The sequence below is a fragment of the Leptinotarsa decemlineata genome, unplaced genomic scaffold, assembly GCF_025532065.1.
Source record: "Leptinotarsa decemlineata unplaced genomic scaffold, Ldec_3_MD MMD2_tig00002974_RagTag_RagTag, whole genome shotgun sequence".
NCBI lineage: Eukaryota > Metazoa > Arthropoda > Insecta > Coleoptera > Chrysomelidae > Leptinotarsa > Leptinotarsa decemlineata.
Window position 1 is genome coordinate 13,467,956 of NW_027412578.1, and position 12,058 is coordinate 13,480,013.

At 33.9% G+C, this 12,058-nt stretch overlaps 1 protein-coding gene across 3 annotated transcripts in view; it reads left to right on the forward strand.

The window, feature by feature from the left end:
- Positions 1-1,417: 1,417 nt before the first annotated feature.
- Positions 1,418-12,058, forward strand: part of LOC111515552 (uncharacterized) — a 39,079-nt gene continuing 28,438 nt past the window's right edge. The window contains exons 1-6 of one of the 3 annotated variants that reach the window (XM_074177543.1): positions 1,418-1,897; positions 1,963-2,148; positions 4,723-4,904; positions 4,985-5,150; positions 8,432-8,707; positions 8,761-8,973. In XM_074177543.1, the coding sequence (XP_074033644.1) occupies positions 5,122-5,150; positions 8,432-8,707; positions 8,761-8,973 (518 nt within the window). In that variant the 5' untranslated portion in view covers positions 1,418-1,897; positions 1,963-2,148; positions 4,723-4,904; positions 4,985-5,121. The remainder of the gene's footprint in view (positions 1,898-1,962; positions 2,149-4,722; positions 4,905-4,984; positions 5,151-8,431; positions 8,708-8,760; positions 8,974-12,058) is intronic. The other 2 variants (XM_074177545.1, XM_074177544.1) reach the window with 2 other exon arrangements.

Here is a 12,058-nt window from a genome sequence, read left to right on the forward strand (position 1 = left end):
CACAATATGCAACACGTAAAACATGACGTTGAAATTGGCGTAAAAATAAGGTAAATGCCAAAACGTGAATCTCTTCTCCTTTTATTAGTTGTTGGTTCTCTCTTCAAAGGCCAGTTCAAATTATGACGTCATTGTGTCCATGAGAGCTAGATTACGTTAGGTCAAACTAACTTGTTAACCCGCCGACAAGGTTATGTCGATGTGTTAACCTTTTAAAGCGAACTGTTTCTTTAATTTTTAGGAAAGTCGTGGCTAACAGGACCATCAACCAAGTTCTGTAGAATTATTTATTCTATGGGACCATACCGCAAGGTGTCAGTGCACAGGCACCGATCTTAGGATTTTCCTGTAGTGCTTGTGTTTTGTCTTTAAAAAAATAAACAAAAAACTGTGAAAATGACATTCTGTAGACATTTAAATTTGTCAAAATACTGGTCACGAAAATAGTAGTTGAAGGCGAAGTATTTTTTATGCTCAAATATGTGATATTGTGGGAGCTAGAGAATTTGTCGTGTTTTGCGTTTCACGTACAAAGTTCGTTGTTGAAATCCTCTCCTTACGAATTGAGATTAGATAGATGATAGATATTATTAGTCCAATTAAAAGAACTTTTACAAGTTATGGAACAAGTCACGAAAAAACTCATATAAGTAAAAAGATACAAATTTGTCAAATAATAAGGTAATGATACTAATTGAATCAAGTAATTGAACTTGAACGGAGCGATGTTATATATTATATTATTATACTCTTGATGACAACTAGATATAAGTATTAGGATTAGTAACTGTCATGTTTGTTGTTAGTTACGAAAGTAAATTGTTGAATCATTAGCTGTTGAAATTAATATTTCCTTCATATATTATATATTCAATAAAGAAAATTAAATATATAACAGCATCCATCAGCTTCCGAATGCTGCAAATTTTTGTACAACTGTAGTGATAACTTCATGAAAGTGACCTTTCTTGATGGTATATAAAATGTCTACGGATATGTGTTTTCGGGTGTTCATCCTTTATGTGTTCTTTAAGGCAAATGTTTTTGCGATCATCGACTTGTGAAGAATACACACCTGGATGAACACTCAAAAAAAGCAACTTCACATATTCTATTATCCGTGAAAACCTACACTGTAATATTTTTTACTTATGTATCAACAAAAAATAAAAACTATTTTTAATTTCCTTTAGTTTTGTGACATTGGCAGTGCTGTCCTCGAAAATGCTATAAATGATGGAAAAGAATGCATATGAAATCACACTTCGTAATGTTTTGAAAAAATATATTATTTTCCATTCACGTGTTTTAAGGAAACCTCCATATTTGTTGAAAGAAGAATGTGTTTTGTGAACAGAAGTGTCAGTACAAGTTTCGAAAAGAAAGCAACTATAAACTACAAACGAACAATCATTTTCGTTCTCAGGAATCATGACCACGGACCATGGAGAAACCTGAGATTTGTGGGAGAAACTTTGTTTCATCCATAAAACTTTGGTTTTTATCATGTTTAAATATATGGTTTTCTTATTCGCTGTTTTGAATGTGAATTGCCAAATTTGATAAAACTAAAATGAGGTTATAGTGGTTAGAGTTAGAGAGTAGAATATTTTCGAGACTTGAACTTTCTGTAAGGAAACTGTGGTACTGAATTCAGAAGTTGCTAATTCTGCAATTTCCCTTGCTCACCGATGAGTGGTACATCCACAGTGAACTACTTGTTAGTAATATCCGAACTTTAAAAAGTGAAAAAAACCTACGATGGTTAGGGATAAAAGGTTTCCTCAGTCCTCTAGTTCCAATGTGACTAGACACGTTAGTGCAACAAATAATGGACTATTTCAAATAAGAACTAGGAACTTCAATGTAAAACCCTTTCAGAATGATTGTGAACTAGGTACAAAACTATCACATCATTACGAACCTTGAAATTAACACTTTCTTCAATCACAATTTTTTTAGGGTTAGAGGATGAGCATCTGGATTTCGAACCTGAAGGAGAGTTTCCAGACCCCCCAGCCGCACTCAGAATGTATCAAAAACATTTTTGAATCCTAGCGATACTACCTTGAATGTGTGGAAGTCTACCGGGAGTTCTAACACTCCAGACTATTTAGAAACTGAATCGGTTTTGTCTTCGCACAGGGGGTAATTCTATTTTGTAACTATGCAGGTCATTTATATAACTACAATTCAATTAGGTAAATGATTGATTCTGGTTAAACGGGTATATTTTGAATAAACCATTACAATTCAATATCACTTCTAGGAACTCGGTTAATTTATAAATTAAAAGGGGATAGACTAATTTTTGGGAAAGAAAGATTTTGGATTTCTACTTCTCCGTCTTCATATAAAACGTGGGAATATTCCAAAGAAAGGAAGAAAGTACTCAATTTGGAAATCAACTCTTCACAAAGATGTGTAGATGACAGTGTTCTATGTGAGTGAAATTTCACCTCTTTCATATACGATATTGTGTAGCAATCCTGTGAATGATATCTGATTCAATTCCATAATGAATGTTTCGAGTATAAACTTGATAGGAAAAAGGGTTTTTCATATAATTCAATGTTCATATACTAGTAGTTGCTTCGAAAATATTTTTTCTTTCGTGTAATTCAATGTTGATATAAAAGTAGCTATTTCGAGAGGCCGTTTTCTTTCAGTTTGTGCCTGAAAAATACTCCATGATCCACACATCTTTGTAGGGAGTTGATTCTGAAATTAATTATTTTCTTTGCTTTGAAAGATTCCCATATTTTTTTGTATAAAGACGGAGAAGTGGAAAGCCAAAAACCTTTTTAATAATGACACTTTATGAAAACAAGTTCAATAATGGTGAATGAATAACTTCTTGATGAACATTTAAAAGAAAATTAGAATATTTGTGTTAAGTAATTTTCCAGACATTCTGGCGGTATACATTTTTATCGATTCACAGTAGACCACTGTTTCCTTTTTGAAAAGCTTCATTAGGTTGGTGTTAGAGGAACACCAATAAATTGGATAATGTCATATCTTAAAGATCGCAAACAAATAGCCATGTTGGAAAATGCTAAATCCGAAGAAAAAATTGTCATTGCCAGGGTACCCCAAGGATCAATACTAGGTCCAATAATGTTCACTATCTTCGTCAGTAACTTCATTTATCATGCACACAAGCCAAAAATAGTATGTATACCATTTGAATCAAATTTATTTTGAAAATTCTGTAATTATCATCATGAATAGTGTCATTAATTTTCATTGGGAGCAGGTCAGTGTATTCATAATTTATTACTTTTACTGATATTTTATTTTTAATAACTGTTACTGTCTGTATTGAGCATTGTCGTTTCATCACCAAAATCTTGACCTCACTTTATAGATGTGTCTAAGGTTCAAATTTTCCATTATATTGTAGAAAAATTTCTCTAGGAGAAACTTTTTGATGACTGTTTTGAATCTATCAAATTCCAATGGTTACACTGATTTATCAAGAATATTATACAAATTTAGGCTCAAAGAATTGGTACATACAAACGCAAGTTTGCATATGTTGTTTTTGATGTCACTATTCAATTCTATGTTGTCTAAGCACAAGTTGCAAATGGACATAAAAAACAACATATGCAAATGCAAGTTTGCACTTGCATTGAATTTCACTATTCAATTATATGTTGTCTAACCACAAGTTGGAAATGGACATAAAAACAACAAATGCAAATGCAAGTTTGTATATGTTGTTTTTTATGTCACTATTCAATTCTTAGTTGTCTAAGCACAAGTTGCAAATGGACATAAAAAACAACATATACAAATGCAAGTTTGCATATGTTGTTTTTTATGTCACTGTTCAATTCTATGTTGTTTAAGCACAAGTTGCAAATGGACATAAAAAACAACATATGCAAATGCAAGTTTGCATATGTTGTTTTTTATGTCACTATTCAATTTTATGTTGTTTAAGCACAAGTTGCAAATGGACATAAAAAACAACATATGCAAATGCAAGTTTGTATATATTGTTTTTTATGTCACTATTCAATTCTATGTTGTCTAAGCACAAGTTGCAAATGATCAAATGGACATAAAAAATCAACATATGCAAATGCAAGTTTGCATATGTTGTTTTTTATGTCACTATTCAATTCTATGTTGTCTAAGCACAAGTTGCAAATGGACATAAAAAACAACATATGCAAATGCAAGTTTGTATATGTTGTTTTTTATGTCACTATTCAATTCTATGTTGTCTAAGCACAAGTTGCAAATGGTCAAATGGACATAAAAAACAACATATGCAAATGCAAGTTTGTATACGTTGTTTTTTATGTCACTATTCAATTCTATGTTGTCTAAGCACAAGTTGCAAATGGTCAAATGGTCAAAACAACATATGCAAATGCAAGTTTGTATATGTTGTTTTTTATGTCACTATTCAATTCTATGTTGTCTAAGCACAAGTTGCAAATGATCAAATGGACATAAAAAAACAACATATGCAAATGCAAGTTTGCATATGTTGTTTTTTATGTCACTATTCAATTCTATGTTGTCTAAGCACAAGTTGCAAATGGTCAAATAGACATAAAAAATAACATATGCAAACATAAAAAACAACATATGCAAATTTTCGTTTGCATATGTTGTTTTTGTGTCACTATTTAATACTATGTTGTCTAAGCACAATCTGCAAATGGTCAGCATAAATTTGAAATAGATATTATTATTATACAGGGAATTGATATTATTCAAACACAATCATTCTGAAGACAACAGACATCTGGAGTATATCACCATTCCAGAGGGTAGTATCACCTCACGAACCCGGATAGACAGCTCTAGTAGCAGTAGTAGTAGCGATAATGCCTTTGTTAGTCTGCAAACGTCATCTCAAGATTATGAATTATCTTCACAAGGTCAGTTTGAGTATTTGAGTATATAGTCTTTTAAGTTAGCCCTATTTTGAGCAGTTCGGTAATTCAAATAACTCTTTTAGAGGATCTGGACTACAAGGGTGAATACGATGTTACGTCGGATGACGAACAAAGGCTGTTGAGGTCTGACAGTGAAACCAGTGATATTGTGAATGCACAGGGGTACAGTCCGCTACACAGTCCATCATATAACTTCCACATGATACGAAAAAGAAAGAAGTGGGATAGGTAAAATTTCATTTCCAACAGCTTATGTATTAAATCTATTATATACAATTCACGTGGCACAGTGTTAGTAAGCCAAGCCTTGGCTTCAAAAGTTTATTTTTTTCGCCAAAAGAGCATGCTTTATCAACACACCAAATTCCTTTTAATCCATTTTCTTCAAACTAACGGAAGTTGCTTCACTCAAAAAATGTTCTATCTACAAACTAATAGTCAGTTTATTCATTCAAAGGACTCATTAGGGTATAGAACATGTCAGGATATAATGTCTTAGTACATGAATAGAATAGAATTTATTCGCCATTAAAAACATTACACACATAATATATAACATTTTATCAGACTAGTCGAAAATAATAAAATTGTAAAGATAAAATCTAAAAGCTGACAGTGTTAAGTTTGTTGCATAAATTCCTCATATAGTTGATGTGAAGATTAAATAATAAAATTATAAAGATAAAATAATAAAAATTCCAAAATCTCAAATGTTAAATAATAAAATTCTAAACTTGACAATGTTAAAAGTTTATAAATTCCTCAACAGAATAAAATGCATTTGATAAAAGATAATTTATAAAAGTTGTCCTAAATCTATTGAAGTTGTCTATATATTTCCCAATATTTTTGTTGCTTTGTTAAAACAGATGACACCTTGATAGCTTGCAGAGTCCTGCCCGATGGTCAACTGTGAATAGGGTAGCCTCAGTTCATAACCCCGACGAGTGTTGTATGCATGTATCATATTTTGTGAAGAGGGATACATTTTTTTTATATTTAAAACTAATAATAATATATAGAGTGATGGTAGCGTCAATATACCCAATTTAATAAAAATGTTCTTACATGATTCTCTGTGGTGTGAGTCAGCAATACATGTTATTATTCTTTTTTTCATTTTGAATACTTTTATCGAGTGTGCTGAATTTCCCCAAAAGGTGAATCCATAGGATATATTAGACTGTACAAGTCCAAAATAGGCCAACTTGAGTACTTGACGAGATACTGTTCCACTTAGTTGCCTGAGTACAAAGCAAACACTACTTAATTTGGTCGTCAAATAGTCAGTGTGTTTTTCCCAGGTTAATTTTTGGTCAATTATCAAACCTAGATACTTATATTGGCCTAACTGCTCTATAGACTTATTATTTACTTTTATTAGGGGACAGTAGTCTAACGAAACGTTTTTTTGTTGATAATTCATGAAAAAGGTGTTATTACCATTGACTAGTAGACCATTATTTGTACACCACTGAGAGAATTCATCAGCAGATGTATTTGCAGTCTGAACAGAAAGAGATAGTTCATTTTCTGCTATTATTTGATAGGTATCATCTGCATAGATTATTGTTTTTTGGGAAGATACACATGAATACCCTATATCGCTCATAAATATCATAAAGAAAAGTGGAGCCAAGGTTGAACCCCGTGGGACTCCTATTGAAACAGGGGCAGGTTGAGATTTAATTGAGTCTATAACTACTATTTGCGACCTTTGTTTTAAATAGGAGGCTACCCATTCATTAGCCACTCCTCGTATTCCCTTTCGATTCAGTTTCTCAAGCAGCAGGGCATGGTCAACTGTATCGAAAGCCCTGGTTAAATCAAAGAATAATCTGATTGGATATTTTACCACATATATGGATATTGGATTATTTACCACATAATTCATAAATTGCAGATGATGTTGATCTTTGTTGTCTGAAACCATGTTGACAGTGTGGAATAAGTTTATGATATTCAACAAATTTATTCAATCTCAAATAGTAGCCATAGTCAATTACTTTAGCAAATTGTGATTGCACAAATACATTCCTATAGGTATTCATATCATTTATAGATCCCTTGTTTTTATATATGGGTATAGATTTCAATATTTTAAGTGAATCTGGAATTACAGAAAGCAACAACTTGGGTTTATGGCTAGATGCTGATCTGAGATTTCACAAACATATAAATTCACTTTGTTGTAGCTCATACAGTATCTTACGTCAACTCTATCAAAGTAGAGATATTATGACTTCCAAATTGAAGTTGAAACTTTGCGAAACCCTCATATTGTCTAGATTAGCATATTGCGATTAAATCTACGGGCCTGCTTTGATACAAACTGATGTGAATCGCTTACAAAAAATACAAAACAATTGCATTCCTCTTTCTTATGGTGTGAGAAAATTCGATCATATATCCCCCAAGTTCGAGGAGTCAGGTTGGTTACCGATTGCTAAAACCTGGCAGTTCCACCTACTTGTCAATACACATAAATTCCTCATTTAGAAAAAGCCAAATTATATTTATGAAAGATATAAAACTTTCAAATGACAGAGTAATTCGAGGACACGAAACCGTCACACTTTTATTATTCCACTACTCCATATATAATTTCAAGAAAAAGTTGAAAACATATCTGAAGTCTTCTGGATAGATAATATTGTTATGCCGTGCTCATATGGTTTTCCCTTTGTCTCATCTTTGTGTATGTTTTCCTATATATTTTACCTTATTTAAGCTAAACAGATTTTTAATTAGATATAGGAATAAAATACTTTGTCTAATTTCCACTTACTGATATTAATACGACCAAGGTTTCGGTTTTTACACCATTCTCAAGTGTTCTAGCACTAGCACACTAGAGTACTCACTTACCAATGTATACTAGATAATTATTTTTATATTTCTATATAAAACATGCTAACCCTCAGGTTAAGTTGTAAAGCAGCCTGTGCTGAATTTCTCCCTTTCATTGATTCTTTATTAACTTCTTCTTTATAAACAATGTATGTCAATGAATAAAGCCCATTTATTATTTTTATTATATACACAGATATACATATACACACATATATCAAGAGCAAAATCTGAAATGTGTACAATGTACAGAATAAAACTATTGGAGAATAAAATAAACAAAGTTATGTGATATTGTCCAAATAATATATAAATAAATATGTAATATTTATATATAAATAAACTGTGGTGTAAAATAAAATGCAATGCACAATGAATACATGCAGTTCCATCAATGATTAATGAAGAGAAAACCGATGACAAATTCTAACGTTTTAGTTCCTGCGTTGAGGAAAACTTGACCACTTCTGCCGCTGCCTTATCGCCTTTGATAATGTTTACTGCAGTTGTAGACGAAACGTTGGACACAAATACCTGCAGACCACTGCTAAAAAGAAAACAACGGAAAATAGTTTCAACACTTCCATCCCAAAATTATATACTGTGTCCTGTGATTGGGCCCAGTGCCTGTTTTGACAATAAAAGGTTTTTTTTTTCAGATTTTACGCACCATACCCTTCTCCTGTACGCCTCTGCCTGGAGGATATCGGCTATGAGGTTCCTGATTCAGACAAGAGGAGTATTAAATCCGATAAGCTTTCCAGCAGACCAGAATCTCGTACGTCCACCCACAGTAGTTGCCGTACTTCTAAGTCTACCAGTTCTAACGATAGCAAGCCTAATGCTGTCGAGGTTCAACCACCTGCGAACTTTCTCCGAGTCACTTTGAATTTGAGTCAGGGTAACCGGCAAGTGGAGCAGAAACTTACCCAAAGGTTGGTTCGCCTCATAACAGCACAAATCAGTGTCGTAACCGTTTTTTTTTTAGTGTCAGTAAGTTTGTTTTTCCTCCCGGCAGTTCGGACAACTTCAAGTTACCTTTGCCGCCCGTCAAAAGACCTCCGACTCGAATCAAAAGTCAAGCTGGTAGCTCATCGGGAAAGGCCAGCATTTTTGGTAGCAGGGCGAGTAGTACTGTTTCCTCGAATGTGAAGATGCTGCCCAGTAAGAAGAAGGAAGACGATATTTTGTCGATTATGGCGTAAGTGGTGATTCACGTATTCAGGGTAGCTGTATACATGTATACAGCTACATCTATGTGACACTTGGAGGCTTCCCACACAGGGTGTTCCATTTGAAATAATCAAATTTCAGTCACTTTTTCAAGCAAGCACAAAAACTATTTTTTCAACACCCTGTATTGAAGTAACGGAGAATACGCCGAAGTGTGGGAAGCCTCCATGTATCACCTAACTCCAAATCAAATTTCCAAACTCAAGGATATCAGCATTTTTAAAGTTTTTAAAGTTCCATTTGAATAATCAAAGTTATTTATTGATTTATTCAGTTGCTACTACTTTCTAATGGAAGTGGCAACACTGCATTGTTGAAAATGTTTTAGTTGGATAGAGAATGTCCGAATATGCTTTCTAGTGTAGTAATCAAGGAACATAGTATTGAAGAATTAGACAGAAGCGTGTTTGAAGCACTGAGTACATTGGAAGATTGGTTCACACATAATCACTTAAAGTTGAATATAAACAAAACACAAGTAATAAAGTTTTCCCAACAATCAACTGCATGTATGGTAGATCAACAATATCATCTTGCAAAAGTACAAAGTTCTTGGGAATTGAGCTTGATCTTAGATTGGACTGGAAATCTCACCTAACCTCAATAATACAAAATATTACAAAATACTGCTATGCTCTAAGAGTACTAACAAGATCAATAGATATAAACGCTGCTATGTGTGTCTACAACGCACAAGTTCACTCAAGGATCAAGTACGGTTTAATATTCTGGGGTGCTTCGACAGATGTCCCCAAGATATTTAAGATGCAAAAGCGATGCCTTAGAATTATATTTAACCATAAACAAACTGATAGTTGTAAACCCTTATTTATAAAAAATAAAATACTAACCTTATACAGCCAGTACATTCTTGATAATATACTATTTGTTAAGGAAAACACCAAACTTTTTGAGAACTCTAAAAAGACACACATATACTCTACAAGAAATAAGTCAGACTTGACCTGCAATACTCCAAACTTCTCATTTATTCAAAAAAACGTACCGCATACTCTAATAACAATTTACAACAAACTCTCTCTTACAGTGAGGGAATTTGATAAAACAACATTAAAAATAAAATTAAAAGCATTTTTACTTGAAAAAGCATACTATGCAACTGACGAGTATTTTAATGATACTATTATTATTTGATCTATTTGACTGCTTTTACTACAATCATGGACTCGTAAGAGCCTATATCTACATGTATTAATATTTTTATATGTATGCATATATTTTTGTGCAGTTTATGTACTGTACATCTGTCCTTCCTATTTTAACCGAATATTATTGTGATATATGTTTATACACACATCGGAAAAGTCTAGGGATATTTTTTAAAATGGCAATAATTTTTTTTTAAATCGCTTTAGGGAAAAAAAAGTTGACGGGTGATTATTAAACGAATGTAACTTACAACAAAATTTATTAAATGGTCAAAAATACTGAGTGCGCATATAAGCAAAACTAAAAAAAAAATATGGCTCTTCTTTGGCACCCCGAAAAAAAATCATAATACAAAAAAAATTGGAATCAGTACAAAGTATGGCCTCCACGCTGGTTTATTACGGCCCTACATCTATCGTGCATCGACAAAATGAGATTGTCAATGTCTTGTTGAGGTACATTTGCCCATTCAGCGATTAAAAGCTCTCTCAATTGAAACGTTGTGTGAATGTTCCCCATATGCGGAGTAATTCTTCGTTGAAGCATGTCCCACACATGCTCGATGGGATTCAGGTCCGGTGATTGTGCTGGCCGTGGTAATACATCAACTCCTTCGTTGGTGAGCCAGTCAGTCATTAGACGCGCGACATGTCGACGAGCATTATCGTGCATTAGGTGGAAGTTTTCACCAACAGCACCAGCAAACGGACGGACGATAGGTAGAAGAATGGTGTCGAGGTACTGTCGAGCTGTGAGGGAGCGATTTGGAAAAACGAGATCGGTTCTGCCGCCGATCATGATTCCGCCCCATAGCATTACTGTATCACCTCTGTAAGTGTGGACTTCCTGGACGTGTCTCAAACGTTCATTATTTCCAGGTCGTCTCCACAGTCTTACTCGACGAGAATCTGGATGAAATCCAAATCTGGATTCGTCTGTAAACAAAACTGTGGCCCAATCATTTGCATCCCAGTTTTGATGTTCTTGACACCACTCTAATCTTCTACCGCGATTGCCTCTCGACATAGGTGGACATCTAAGTGGCCTTCTGTTGTGGAGATCTGCTTCATGCAGTCGATTTTTGACAGTATCACGACCAATGCTTACCTGGTGCGTCTGCTGCAACACGTTAACCAACTCAGGTGCTGTGATTGTCGGTTGTCTTCTTGCGGTTAAGACCAAAAATCGGTCTTGAACTGCAGTTGTAGCGCGTCCTCGCCCTGGATGTTGTTCGGCTGGACTACCAGTTTCACTGAAACGCCGCCACAATCGACTGATAACACTTTGGGAGACCCCCAAACGAAGAGCTACATCATTTTGTCGCATGCCACCTTGAAGAAGCCCTACAGCTCTATTCATCTCAGCCAATGGTAAATGATGGCGTTCCATGTTAAAGCACAATATTTCCAATTTAATTGCTGAGCAAGAACTACATAGAATGTACAAACTCGACACTTTCAGATTATTCATTTCAGCCAAAAATCTACAGTTTGTAAAAAACTTGATGAAAGATTAATGATATTTAGTATGTTATAAAAATATCCCTAGACTTTTCCGATGTGTGTATTTATACTGACATGTTCTATGCCCTCAGGGGCACTGTATTTTTATCCTGAACAAATAAATTTTATCTATCTATCTATCTAGCAATATAACAAAAGGAATGTTTAAGAGTAGCTAATTTCGCCATTTTTCACAGTATAAGGACATATAGACTGATAGTTTGGGGTTCATCGTGTCATCTAGATGTAATATTTAAACTACAAAAAAAAGTAGTGAGATTTATGGCACAGGCTAAATAGGACGATCATTGTAAACCTTTTTTCAAAAATCTCCGTATATTAACTCTGCGATCTTGCTTCATATATGAATACTGCCTATTC